The 14,628-nt window shown below is 40.1% G+C and overlaps 1 protein-coding gene across 2 annotated transcripts; it reads left to right on the top strand.

Annotated features, from left to right (window-relative positions):
• The first annotated feature begins 464 nt into the window (after positions 1–464).
• On the top strand, positions 465–13,382 carry haspin (histone H3 associated protein kinase). 2 transcript variants are annotated; one of them, XM_022758554.1, is made up of 16 exons: positions 465–658; positions 1,533–1,703; positions 2,028–2,180; positions 3,404–3,544; positions 4,248–6,231; positions 7,459–7,594; positions 7,770–7,912; positions 8,590–8,778; positions 9,106–9,191; positions 9,384–9,446; positions 9,539–9,630; positions 9,795–9,874; positions 10,353–10,441; positions 11,727–11,869; positions 11,994–12,096; positions 12,875–13,382. In XM_022758554.1, the coding sequence occupies exons 1-16, from the start codon at positions 498–500 to the stop codon at positions 13,074–13,076; spliced, it is 3,936 nt and encodes a 1,311-aa protein (XP_022614275.1). In that variant the 5' UTR covers positions 465–497; the 3' UTR covers positions 13,077–13,382. The 2 variants fall into 2 exon arrangements, with proteins under 2 accessions (XP_022614275.1, XP_022614274.1); XM_022758553.1 differs by having other exon boundaries at positions 7,770–7,924.
• Positions 13,383–14,628: the final 1,246 nt, after the last annotated feature.

Raw genomic sequence — 14,628 nt, 5'->3', positions numbered from 1 at the left:
CTTTAGCATTCATGTTGTTGCTTTTGCATTTGTGTTGTGTTCGTGTTTTTGCTTTTGAATTGTGTTGACTCCTCTCGCCACCATAAGTTAGCCGATGTACAATTTAAACGCATCAAGATGTTGTTACTCCAATCCGCTAGTCGGCACTGTATTATGGCGTTCACCAATTGTTGACCAATCAACGACGAGTCTAGCGGTTTGAACAAGAAGCGGGTGCGGCGGATTCATGTTGGAAAATAATAAAGGAGACGCAAAAGATAATGCATCGCTTTCATTCATGGAAACGGGTTAAAAGGACTATTTAGTGAGATGGAGTTACAGTGAGTTTAGTAGGTCACTGTTGATGAATCGTGAAGGCGCTTATACAGTTTTGGCATCACAGTTAACAGCTGTTGTTAGCATAGCAACATAGTCTCTAGATTAATAACACCAAATGTTTTCGATCACGTTGAATACAAGTTAGACACAGTAGCTCGGCTTTAGCTGTAATTTCAAACATGAAGCCAGTGAAGCCGTTAATTCTGAAGACATACGGGAGGCAGAGGCGACAGCTGACCGCTTGGATTTCACCTGATGACCGCAAGCAGGCCTTCGATAGCACCCTCTCAACGGACGGTGACATCTCCGTCTTTGAACCCGCAGAACCTGCGAGGAAAAGGTGCGTTCAAGTCGACAGGTGATGAGAGTCCTCTCACCTTGGCTGTCGTTCTTCCTATTAATGTGCTGTTATGTCCCCATTTCTGTCTCTGATGTCATAAGGTCACTCAGTCACTTGGGTTTTAGGAGAAGTCTACAGGGATTACATGCCAAGATGCATTCAGTACATTAAAGGGAACAAGTTATTACATGTCTGCAGCAACACGTTAGTCAGGCTTTAGCTTTATCACAGATACAACTGTATTGCATCCCAGTGACCAGTGTTTCTGTTTTTTTCCCCCCACCCTTTTTATATCAGTAAAGGTGGGCTAAATAAGAAATATAAATAAGAGAAACACCTCTACATAACATAATGCAGTTCAACAGCACTACAAACTACAGCCTCCAAAATGTTCACAAAGTTGAAACGAATTCAATAACATTATAAGCTTGATGGAGGGAGGATTCGTTAGCTAGGTGTACCCAATAAACTACCATCTGAGTGTATATCACCTGACATAGAACACATGTCAGTCAATAAGCCACACGGAAAAGCCAAACATGTATTTGGGGAAATTTTGAAATGGTGTAGCTATGGCAAAGCTTGCCCACCACAGAGCACTGACAAGTTTATTTCTCAACTATAATGTATCTTGGTCAAAGTCCTTAACTAACCAGATTAATTGGTCCTTATCAGGAATGTTTGTTAATGGCAGGTATTTATTATATTAAGAAAACAACTAGTGACAATATATTTTTTTTCTACTGTCAAAATCAGTACATCTGTCTGTATCTGTCCCCAAAATGTAAATACTAAAACACCCAAAACCTACTTGCTCTTATATTCAATATCATACAACTGTTCCTTATGTCTTCATCTGTTTTTCATGCCATAGAAACACAAGAACCAGTGCTGGTGTTCATAGAGCTGCACGTCCTGTCAAGAAAAACACAATCCTATGTCTGACAGAGAAGAGCTGGGATGAGGAGAATATCAGCAATGAAGAGAACGTCATCATCTACTCTCATCCCGACCCTCAACCTGCTCAGCAGAGCAAGAAAACAAGGTCTGTGAACAAACATACAGTGGGCAATTATGAGCGATGTAGATACCTCATTAATGTGCATTTTGTGATAAATAAACAGTTAATAATTTACCAATTATAGACCCTAAACACAAGAATTACCTAAAGCAAATACCTCTAATTTGCATTACTGATTGGAGCTTTGTAATATTTTGTCCATTATAGGATTAGCAAAATAGAGCTTGTGATTATTTGCATCATTTACATTTAATGTCTTACAGTTGTTGTTTTTTTCCCTAACCACTTGCCGATAATCAGTATTCTAACCTCTTCATTTGTTGGTTTTAATTTTTTCCTTATTATTAGAGGGAGGAAGTCTTGTGTCGTCACTGGTAGAGTTAGCCGTCCTGCCAAGAGAAAAGCTGTGTTATGTCTGACAGAGAACAACAGTGATGAGGAGAACATCAGCAGACCCTCTCCTCCATGCCCTCAGCTGGCTCAGCAGAGCAAGACGACCAGGTCTGTGCACAGCCAGGCATGAGCAGAACACATTATGCAAACACAAAGAGTTTTGTGACTCTGTTTTGCTTTTCTATGTTATCATAACAGTATCAGTAAACAGACATTTGACTTTTGACATATGACTTATGCATTTGAGCATACTGTAACTGTTTTGACAGGCTTCAATACCCAACCTCCATTGTGAATGCTGCGATTTTAAATCTCAGATCTAGGGCTGTGTTGTCAATTTTCTTCTTTCTTCTTCGATATCTTCAACAGATTTGATCAAACATCCACTTCAAGGTTTGTAGGAACTAAATCAAAGACACAGGAGGACAGGAAACTTAATACTGAATCCCACTGTTTTTGTTCTCCAGATAATAGAGAGTACTAAGTACAAATCTGGCATGTGAAGCATCTCTAAATCTCTTCTTCTTCTGTTAACGCTCTCTCTCACCATGCTCCTCCTAAGGGATGCTTACACAGGATTCCCTGATTTGTCTGAGCCTAAAATATTGCTGAGTCACAGTTACACAGGGATTTCTGATTGGTCTAATCCTTAAACATTGCTGAGTCACAGTTACACCAGATTCTCTGGTCTAACTCCAAAATATTGTTGAGTCACTACTATAGCAGCAACTCTGAAAAAACCAATATGCTGGCACAATAGTGTACCTGTCTCTACTCTGCGGGTCAAGGTGATCTTTCTCTTTTCCACCACTCTGTGCGCACTTATGATTAGATGTACAATTTCTATCTAACTATATGGATTACATGAGCATCACAGTTTCCTTCAACAGCTGCTATTTTAAATTAATATCAAATGTTGAAAATAATGACAAATACCCATCAGCAGTTCAAATCAAGTTTATTGTGTCTGACCAGCAATCTACAAACCTAAACATTTTTAATTTTCTGATGTAATACAAAAGCATCATATGTATAGCATTTTTAAAAATATTAATGTAGACAACCAAATTTTGCAAAGTAGCAATATAATGTGTTTCTCCTATATCATCATACAATTCTACTGAAAACTGATAAATGATGATGTTGAAGCCACTGATGTTTATCTTCAGTTGTTGTGGATTGTGCATGTTATGTGGCCAGATCCGCATAATTGGGCTTTTGAACTTACAACTATGTGCTTGCCTGGAATCACTCACTTGCAGGAGTAATTTTAATGTTTGTATTTTATTGTATGTATTTCTGAAATGATTTTTGTCTCTGCATGCCAACAGGAAAAGCCAACTCATGTCTGTTCCAGAAGTCATGATGAGGCGGAAAGGCCGACAGGTTCTAATGACCAGCGAGAGTGAGGAAGACTCGATGTCTGCACCAAAATGTCCCAAAAATTCATTTCAGATGAAGAGAGACTCTAAGTAAGTACTCAGCCAGTCAGGTTTTTAGTGCTCCTGTTAGATAGCAGAAGGCTGAATCCAAATGTCCAGACTTCACCACACTTACAGACCTAACGGGCGCATTCCTAGGAATACCATGAGTGCTGAGGGCTGTCCACAAGGGAGCTCAAGTGAACTTCCTGTGGACTTCCAGAGAGTCTGCCTGTAGTACCCACAATCCATTGCAATATGGATGTGACGCTGTACAAAACTAAAGTAATAGTAATAATAATAATAATAATAAGACAATTTACCATATTGATTTTTGAAGACAATGTCTTTTGTCCATTTTGTTGCAGGGGTTTATTGATAGTAGGGCTTCCTAATGCACATAAAGAACATAGGGCTGAGTAATTTGAATTTGTCATAATGTGAAGCTGTTTTTTTCTTCCAAGGGTGTGAGGATCTTCATTTGAAGATTATATTTAATGTCATATTGTTTTTGGCAGCTCATGTATAGCATGCATTCTGTTATGGTTACAGTGTAATGGAGCTGACCTGCAAATATCACAAAAAGGTTGTCAGAAGCGATACTGTTAAGAACCATTCAGAAAAATACATTGAAATTAGTTACAGGGTAGGAAATTTCACTTTATCCCCACTGAAGTTTGGAGGTTAATTTCTGTAACCATTAGCTCTCTTCCTCTTCTGCATTTTTATTTATTAATTTTTTTCCCTTCCTCAGTGTTCATCCTCGTTCTGTGGGACGCTTTGTAACCCGCCGCAGACGTGGGACTTCCGCCAAACCCAAACTCCCTAAAGCAATAGTCAGTATACTCAACTCATCAGATGACTTTACGTCTGGAGGGTTGTGTTCCAGTGGTATCCTTCAGCCTTCCAGGAGGAGGAGGAGGAGGGTCCTTCCAGCAGTTTTGCTGTCGAGTGCGGAGAACTCAATGAATGCTGCGGGGACTTCCAGCTTCGCAACCAACCCCCTTCGAGAGATATCCATCAATGAGTCGGCAGATCACAGCCTCGGACCCTGCTCCCGGAAACCCATCTTTTGCTCTACACCCTCAGCAGGCTCCTTCAGCCAACGTCCACACCTTAAACTCTTTCCCATCAATGATAAGTCCTCTACTTCTCCGTCCATGTCAGTGAGCTGTATAGGCCCCACTGGACTCCACTCTGTTGAGAAGTTGCAGTCAAGCCTTGGTGAGCAAGAACCAGACTTGCATCACCATGAAGAACCCTCCGGTGATTTATTAATGGGGCCCGAGAGCTCTAACAAGAGAAGCGGCTGTAGTGAGGAAGCCAAAAGCCACAGTCAAAACTCAAAGACAAAGTATGGTGGGAAATTTCCAAGTCTAAATCTGCTCTCTACAGACGGTGAAAGCAGCAGTGATTTTGTGTCAGCAGCAGGAGGGTTAGAGTGGCTGATAGAGGCTCTGAAGGAGAAATGTTTGACCGAGCTCTGCACAGTGCAGTTGGAGAGATTAGACAGCGTCACTGTGACTCAGCTTTGCAGTCAAACAACCTACTCATCCTGTTTGGGGCTGTCAAGCTCAGTTCACAGCCAGCAAACAAATAAATATTCACTGTCTGTGGAGAGTAGTCAAACTGCTGACCTTTTGCAGTCTTCAGAAATATCATTTAATCTTCATTTATCTGTGACAAACAATAAAATCGGAGATTATTTACAACCAGTAAGTAGTTTTGAGTCTCCTAAACAGGAAGCTTCAGTGACTGACAGTTTACCATCAATTGACTGTAAGCAGTCAGCTGAGTACTCACCAGCATCAGTACAGAGCAGTGTTCAGCTTGTCATGGGCACACAATTGCCAGCCACCAGCCCTGTACAAACACTGTTTACTGAAGAGGAGGTTGTAGGAATAAAAGACAAATGTCTTGCTAAGAAATGCGCCATTCAGCTAAAAAAATTATCACAATCGACTGTTAAACAACTCAAAGGGTTCACAAAGCAGAAAAATGCACGTATGACCTATGACGTTAGGTCTGTTAATCCAGATGCAGACAAGTCTAAAAAGGACCACACACACGACATCGACAACCCAGAAGAGCTCACATGTTCAGGAGAAACCACTGAGGGAATGATGCTGTCTGTTAGACGGTCAGTAAACAGCAGCAGTGCAGCAGCCCGGACACAGTCCAGTGATCCAGAAACAGAAGAAAAGACAGCGGTGCTCAAGACGATGCTGAAGGAGAAATGTCTATCTGACAAGCCCACTGTTGAGATAAAGAGAGTAACTTCATCACAGTTGAAAGAAATTCTGCAGCTGAAAGACAAAAAGCTTGAATATTTCACAGTTGTGTCAGACTCAGCCAGTGATGAACTGGTAGAGAATGACCACCAGTCTGAGAATGATACTGATGTCCATGATGAAGACACTTCTGTTAAAGTCAATACAAAAAAGAGGAGCTCAACTAGTTCTGAATACAGGATTGCCTCAGACAAAGAAGAAGTTGTCAAGAGCTCCTGTAACATTCCGTCCAAAAGAAGAAAGAAGTCTCTGGCTCCAAAAGAAAAGAAGAGGAGGAGCACATCTGCAGACAGACCTGGGACGACCAGGAAGGCCTGTGTGAGCGGTCTGAGTGTGAGTCGCTGGAAAAACAAAGGCAGCGCCAGCACAAGCAGGTGGGCAGGCGGCGCCAAGTCTGTGGACTGCAGCATCAATGAGCTGATCTCCATGCAACACAAACAGCCAAGGGTGAGACAACATGCACATAAACACAACACAACACAATACTGCTGAAATTTTTTATTTATTTATGTTTTTTTAAATATTTTTTTTAAACATATATTTGATAGATTGCATATTAATTGACAGTTTTGATATTATTGGTTAGCCATTGTCAGACAAAATAAGCTATGCGTTGAGGCAGTTTTTGGCTGTCAGGTATCAACGGACCTTTCAATTTGATTAAAGAAAATTAACCACATTTTTTTTCCTGGTGTGACACTTGAGCCTTCAATACCTGTGATCAAATTCATCAGGTTTCTACTAAGAATATATTTCTAGAATAGCAGTAATATTTTTAGCTATTTCTGAGAGGATGTTCAGCAACACTTATATTTAACAAAAATGCATCACTAACTGGGAATGTTTGTTCTTGTGGGGTTTTTTTTTTTTTCATTTTTTATGACACATGAAAAGCCTACATTTTCAAACATTGTCTGATTTGTCAAATATTTATCATTATCTTGATGTCTATCCACTATGTGAAGTTTATTTAGACACAGAGAGGGTTTATGAGTGATGATGCTACATGATGCCATATTCAAGTCAGATTCTAGGGAAGGTTTTGTTCACCCAAATGACAAAAAAGAAGACAAGTTTCCCATTTATCTTAAATGCTATCAACCCCCTTGTAAATAGTTTCAGTTTCATCTGCTAAATGTTTGAGATATTCACATCTAACATTCATGCTGCTGCCCTCATAGATGGTAGTGAATGGGATTTTGATTGTATAACACTCAAAAGCGTTCAAAATGTTCTTCCAGATGTCCTGGTTACAGAGATTTAGTTAATTAAAGCAATCTTACCCTTTACTTTGTGTTTTTTTTTTTTTTTATCCTCAGTAGAAATGATTTTGTGACTGAAAACTGTTCATTACATCATTACTGGGACAGTTTGTTGAGATGCATTTTCCTCCCTTCTGCTGAGTTGCATTTTTTTAAAGTAATTTTTTAATTGCTGTCAACTCCACAAACAAAATTTTAAAACCCCAAATCATCTGCATGGAAAGGTATGACTAAATGTTTTTGGACCAACTTACACACCACACACAAACTGATTTTTGTTTAAAGTGCGTATTGTTTTCATTCCCACTACAATCCCACCCTTCTGTAATTAAGGCTTAATTGTTAGGATGGATTTAAAATGGCCACAGGTGGAGCTGTGGCATCACTGACTCTCACTCCATCCTGTCTGTAGGAGGTTGGAACAGCCATGAATTTCTCCACCCCGGTGAGAGCGGGTCCGCTCAACCTCTCGTCTCTGTTGGCTGACTTCACACCAAACACACACACCTGGAGCCGACTCAAGGCCGCCCTCTCTGTTCACCGCAAAGGCATGTGTAATACACACACATACACCACAAAGTAGTAATTTGTCCCCCACTTGTTGAGGACTTAACATTTTGAAATTTAATTTAAAGCTGCCACTTCAATAACTGTGTCCTTACGTTCCATCCTACCTTTCATTTTTCTAACTGTCTCTGTCTCTTTTCTGTTCTCTCTCATTAGTGCTACTCACTCCGAGGGGTTTACATCTGTCAGGCTCTCCTGGAAGGACGGCTCTTGCAGACGTCAGCCAGGACCTCTTTGCCACACCCTTGCGGACGCCGCTCCATAAACGTCTCCAGTCACAGCTGTACCATAGTTCTCTGGTACAACACATGGTACACATCTGCTACTATTAAGGAGTCATAAGAGACAGACATACACTCTGTTGCCAGTTTATTAACTGCACTTAGCTAGAACTAAATCAGTCTAATACAACAGTCCTATAATAAATCCCAATTGATTCAGCTGTATGATGATTTTGGAGGCTGCGGTTTGTGCAGAAGATCCCGCTGCTTTAGTTTACAACCTTTTCTGAGGTGTTATCAAACATGTTTAATATTTATGACACATGTCACTCTGGCCAATGAAATTTCAACACGAGGGATTACACACCAACTAGTGACAAATCATCAACTAAATTTGACTGTCCTTATAATTACTGGAATTTTCAGTCACTGCTGTTACTGGCATATTGTTGCCTAACTGCACCTGATGATGAGGGACTGTCATCTGTACTACTCATTTGACCTGACACCTTGTGTACACCAGTGGTGCAGAGAGTACAGTTACACCAGTAAATCACAAGCTGAAGAACAAGCCATTACAGGCAACTGCACTGGTTGAAATGGAAACACGTCTGTCCCATCACACAGACCCACTGAAATATGTCCAATATTTAACAAACACTTAATATAGAGAGCAAGCTTGTACCACTTTCTTTCTAAGTACTGACTGTTGAATGTGTCAATACACGTCACCTGTCTCCTGTCTTTTGTTACAGCCTGTGTGTGAGGATGCAGATCTGTCGGATGAAGAGAAGGTGTGTGCTGAGTGTTGCCAGCAGCAACCTCTGCCCTGGGAGGAGTGCATTCTCCCTCACCGTATGAAACAGTGTGTTAAGATTGGGGAGGGGACCTTCGGTGAGGTCTTCTCCACCACCAACGCCTCAGGAGACACTGTTGCTCTCAAAGTATGTGTGTTTGTGTGTTTATGGTGTATGATATAACCCATACTGCATCACAAGTGTACATTTGTTATACTTTTAAGGTAACTATTCGTACAAACAACTTTTATGTCATAGAATATTCTGCTGCTTTTTTCCAGAGCACTCAGTAATGTTATGATACATTAGAAATAGCACCATGGCAACATAATCCTATATAGAGTTTTGTTTAGGCCTGTCAAATGCTAACAAACCACATAGTTCAATGATAAATTAAAAAAAATGTCATAAATGTTCAATGCCTGTACCGTATGTGTATATTCTGCAGTGAAACAGTGGTTCTTGTCTTGACAGATAATTCCAGTAGAGGGCAGTGAGAAGGTGAACGGAGAGGACCAGAAGACGTTTGGAGAGATTCTCCATGAGATTATTATCTCAAAGTAAGTGGTACACTCAGTACAAACTAACACTGCACATCAGTCCGCTCCATTTGCCGGGACAGACACTAGCATATGTGCATGAGAGAAGTTGTGACACCAGAGGTGTAATCCTATTCATAAGGTCTGAGTGTTTTCATTTAGTGATGCCCGGCCATTGCTAACTAAACTGCACTGTCTATTTTCATCTGCCAGGGAGCTGAGCAGCCTGAAAGAGAAGCAGCACAACCAGACTCGCGGCTTTATTGGACTCAATGAGTAAGCACTCCCTCTGGTCCTTTGTCTTTTTGTCTGTAAGCGTCTCAGCGGTTTTGAGTGTTAATGTGACTTGATGTGTTGTTCCCTCACAGTCTCCACTGCGTTCAAGGCTGCTACCCTCCAGATTTCCTGAATGCTTGGGACACGTTTGACCAAAAGAAAGGCTCTGAGAATGACAGACCAGGTCAGTGAGACAAAAGCATGTCTATCATGGGATGGTTTGTGATTAAAATAGATTTATATTTTAATCCCCATCAAGGCCCTATTAAACAAGGTCCAACACAACATTTTACAGGACCAGGTTGCTTATCTACTTCACTGGTTCCCTCTGTGTCCCTCTTTGCACAGATTTCTTTGAAAAGGATCAGTTATTCATAATCCTGGAGTTTGAGTTTGGAGGCATCGATCTAGAGAACAGCAATGGAACGGTACGCACACTGCACCACATCACAATAACGACTGCTTAATACCTCCCCCTGTGTGCTATACAGTGTTTTGTTGTGATGTTAAACCTTCATCGGTCATGTCAGTCACTGCTCAGAACAGAATTTCGAGTACTGTCATCAAACAGAAGCATTACACTTTACACCCCACTGTCATTACACTAGCTTTAGCTCATTACACTTGCAGGCCAGCTGTAAAGATGCGCTCAAACATTAATGAAGAGACTGCAGTCATAAAAATAATAGTGTCTTGAATTGAGTCATTACAGCTTTATGTCAGGAGGAGCTTAAATATGTATGCTAGAGACAAATCTGTAAGAAGATGCTACACTTAGCTTTTGCAAATGCTGTGTAATAACTGGAAAACAACGTTGCAACATGTATTTTCTAAACCTATGAAATGTTTGATTGCTCTAGTGAAGAACAAATGCACTTTATAATTCAACTCTCTTGTGTTATCAAGCTGGCGTCTATAGGGGTGGCAAAGAGCATCCTTCATCAGGTTACTGCTGCCTTGGCTGTGGCTGAGCAGGAGCTACACTTTGAACACAGGTACACACACACACACACACACACACACAGAACTCAGACTGCTGTGATTGTATTCATGCATCAGGCCTTGTTCACACTGAGAAAAAGTCAGAAGTTATGGTTATACTCGGTGTGACTCACCAAAATGCAAGTGTGAATCCCTTAGCTCTAAAAAAAAAAATAAATGTGTCCAGTGCATTTCCTTCCTCATAAGAGAACTTAAGTGTTTTAAATTCTGTATCGTTTACATCCATGCTTTTACAAGCTTGCGATCTTCTTCTTACCTGCCTTTGCTGCAATGTTACAGCACATCTTGCCGCTTTACCGCCACATGTTGATCAGTGGAATAGTGCGACACCATTGGTAGGACTGTGTATTGTCATCTGAAATGAACAAAGCAGGGACCCACTAGTAGAAATACAGCTCCATAATGTGAGTATAACCTCTCAAAGAGCAATGAACGTTTAATAAGAATATTGAGATAGTGGAATTGGAATAATAATTTTAAAAAGCGTTTCTCATACATCGGCTCTACTTTGTTGGTAGATTAAGTCCTGCCCACGTAGATAAAATGGCTCCATTTCAATCTAACGCCTTATTTCACTCTTGTCAAACTGACTCAGTTTGGCCACACACCTGTCTGAGTTGCCTGTGCTGCAGTAACTAAGTGGGGACAAGAGGCTTCTCTGTGCACAGCCACCAGTGAGGTCTTTAGGTCACATCAGTACTTTGTACCCTTTACAGATCGTCTGCATGTAAGGTGTTTAGGGCACATCTGTAAATTGTAGTTACAGATTGTATATATTGTACGATAAGTCCATAAGGTAATTATCGTGTAAAATGAAAGATGGAATCCACGTTTGAGAAGCTGGGGCCAGTGAATTTTAGTGTTTTTGCTTCAAAAGAATGACTTGAATGATTGTTGTTTTTCTTTGTGAATCGCTAGACCTGATGCAGATCAAGGCATACATGCATGACCTGTGGCATGAGAGCATAACCACAACTTTGTATTAATACACAAATACACATAAAAACAGCTTCAACAACACTGATATTCTGAAAAATATTTGTCTTACAATATACAACAACAAATACTATGAAACTGTCTTGCAGTTGTACATGTTAAATTTGAGCAACTTAAACTCCAGCTGCCACAGTGAGTGTGAAATGTGGCATTCAGTATCTAAGCCAACTCAGTGACGCATGTAGCGTGGGTGTGTGTGCGTGTGCGTGGTGTCAGTGTAATGGATAATATGATGGTGTCTTGTAACTGGACCTTTCATCCCCCCTGTGCTGTTTACTGCAGGGACCTCCACTGGGGCAATGTGCTGGTCAAAACAACCAGGCAGAAGAAGGGGAGCTTCCTCCTGAATGGAACGGCCCACTCTCTGGAAACCAAGGGAGTGCTGGTCCGCATCATTGACTACTCTCTCTCCAGACTAGAGATCGGTCAGATATTTTTCCCCCTCCCTTGTTTCTACTCCCTGTCATATTTTGAATGACTTGTTTTATGAGCAAAATACATGCAGCTGTTTAATGAATGAATACTCAGCGCATGTTTTGTTGCCTCCAGATGATCTGACGGTGTCCTGTGACATCTCGAAGGACGAGGAGCTTTTCATGGGCCAGGGAGATTACCAGTTTGATATCTACAGACTGATGAGACAGGAGAATGGGTCAGTGTATTTATGTGACTAATTCAGAAACACTCACTGTGACATTTAACTGGAGTATCTCTGTACTGTAAAGGTGTCACATTAAGCAGATTAATCATACGCACGTAAAAAGAACTTTATCTGATTAAACACATAACAAGAGGGATAACAGAGCCAGTAGACTTCTTATTGATTTGACTTTGGCAAATCAATATGATGCCTAGAAAGAAAAAGCAGCTGATTAGAGATTTCAAACAATAAGGCTTTTCTTATGATAAGATGGATCTGTGGTTGGTATGATGGGCATTTTCATCCAGAAAATGCAACTGCTTGGTGAAAGTTGGAGGAGAGGATCAATACCATTCTCATATCTGTCTGTTTAAGCCAGCAGATTGTTAGCTTAGCATCAAGACAAGAAACAGGGAAACAGCTGGCCTAAAAATCACCTGCCAGCACGTCTAAAGCTCAAAAACCAGTGTGTAAAAACAATGAGTCATTATGGAGATATACTGTGTTAATAACAACTCATCTTTGAGGGTGTTTGTAGATGGATTTTTACCTTCTTTCCCCCTTCCTCCAGGCTTCATGCTAAGCTAAGCTAACTGCCTCCTGCATGTAGCTTAGTATTTACTGTACAGGTATGAGTGTGGTTTTCTAATAAGTATATTTTCCAACATGTCAAGCCATTGTTCAAACAGGCACGATCACTCCTCTTATGGATAATCCTTCTAATTTACAGTATTAATTTAACATCTCAGACTCATGATCCCCTGCTGCATTTTTTTTTCGTCTGTGTCAGAAACAACTGGAATGACTTCCACCCCCATACCAACGTGCTGTGGCTCCACTACCTGTGCTCCAAGCTGCTTTCCATGAAGTACCGGGGCTCAGGAGGGAGGGGTGCCAAGGACACGCGAGAGGAGCTCACTCGTTTCTATGACAACATCCTCCAGTACAGCTCTGCCACTGAGGCGCTGCACAACTACCCCATGTTTCAGTAGTATGTGAGCTCCGAACATATGAAGTGTGAAGAAGCTCGGCTAGAGACTGTTTATTAGTATGAAGGAGGTACAATGCATGTGGATCATCGTAAGTCAGCTTCCTTTAGTCAGCAGTCGGCCGGTCACTCCTTATGACCTCTGATATGTAAAGACGGTTATTGATTCCTTTGTAACACAATGACAGAGATGGAGGTCACTTAATGTACAGTGTGTGCAGAACTGTCATTTGACAAAGGTGATTAAAATTACCATGTGGAAGTTATCTATTCATGTGTTTTTAATGGAGCTTATTTATACCTGTTTTTGCATAGGCTGCATTTTTTTTTTAACTCATTAATTCATGTTTATGCATCGTAAGTATAAATGCAGAAAGAAATATTCTTAATAAATTTCTCATCTGATTTTTAACGGTCTTAAAGTGGTATTGTGCTCACGATTTTTGCAATCTGTATTAGTGCTTAAATGACTAATCCATTTTAAATTAATCACTGACTCATCATCTTCATCTATTAAGCAAAAATGCCAAATATTCTCTGGGTCTAGCTTCTAAGATGTGAGGATTTGCAGCTTCTTTCGGTTTTATACTGAATCTTTGTAAACTGAATCTCTGGTCTCTGGTGTTGATTGAATGAGGTATTTGAAGTCATCACCTTGGGCTCTGAGAAATGGTAATGAGCATTTCTTTCTGACATTTAATAGACTAGATGATGGCAACTATATCAGCAAATACTATCTTATTGTGTTGGTGTATAATGGTTGGTGTTTAATTTGATGAATCAGCCAAAAACAGACATTTCCATCTAAGTATATCTGCAGGAAACAATCTCAAAAGACATAGAATTCAATTTTGGGTATTGGGGATTTAACTTGCCTGCCATAAACAGTAACTCAATTTTAGAAAAAAAACTTAAAACTTCAAGGAATAAATCTTTTTTAACTGGTTAATCCCTCTGTTTATTTTATGAAGCTTATCCAAGACAGTTCACATCAATTTCATTATATAAAATTAATATAATTCATATATATAATTCATATATATATATATATAATTATTTTTTAAGTGGTGGCTGAAAGGGTGATGGTGGTTTTGTGTTTCTTTTAGAAAGTTTTGCCTGTCTTTGTAGTCTATTAACTGAGCTCTGACTTTCAAACAAGAATATTGTAATTTTTATGCATGTGACCCACCTCTAATATACTGTAGGTAACATTTTGAGCTCAGGGGCCACGTACACTTTTTACCACATTCATTTCAATTATATAATTTGCTTGTGATCCTTAGGGTTGTGTTTCTTTCTGCTCTTAGTTACACCCACATACAAAGAAGAGGCACATACAAAAACAAAATATTTTATTCAATTTGTTCATTAAGATTATTATACATTTTTGCATTGAAACAAGCTTCATTTTGGTATGGTGAGTCGTGTGTGTCCGTCTTGACAAGGATCTTGATTGAATATGTCGAATGCTTCCATACTCAAAGACACACTTGGTTGTAGATTTTAGGAAATGTACATTTGCCTGGAATAACCATGTGATGAGATTAGAGCAAAAG

The sequence above is a fragment of the Seriola dumerili genome, unplaced genomic scaffold (assembly GCF_002260705.1).
Source record: "Seriola dumerili isolate Sdu_G_001 unplaced genomic scaffold, Sdu_1.0 BDQW01000301.1, whole genome shotgun sequence".
NCBI lineage: Eukaryota > Metazoa > Chordata > Actinopteri > Carangiformes > Carangidae > Seriola > Seriola dumerili.
Note: the sequence above shows the minus strand (reverse complement) of the source record. Positions and strands in the feature narration are given on the sequence as shown.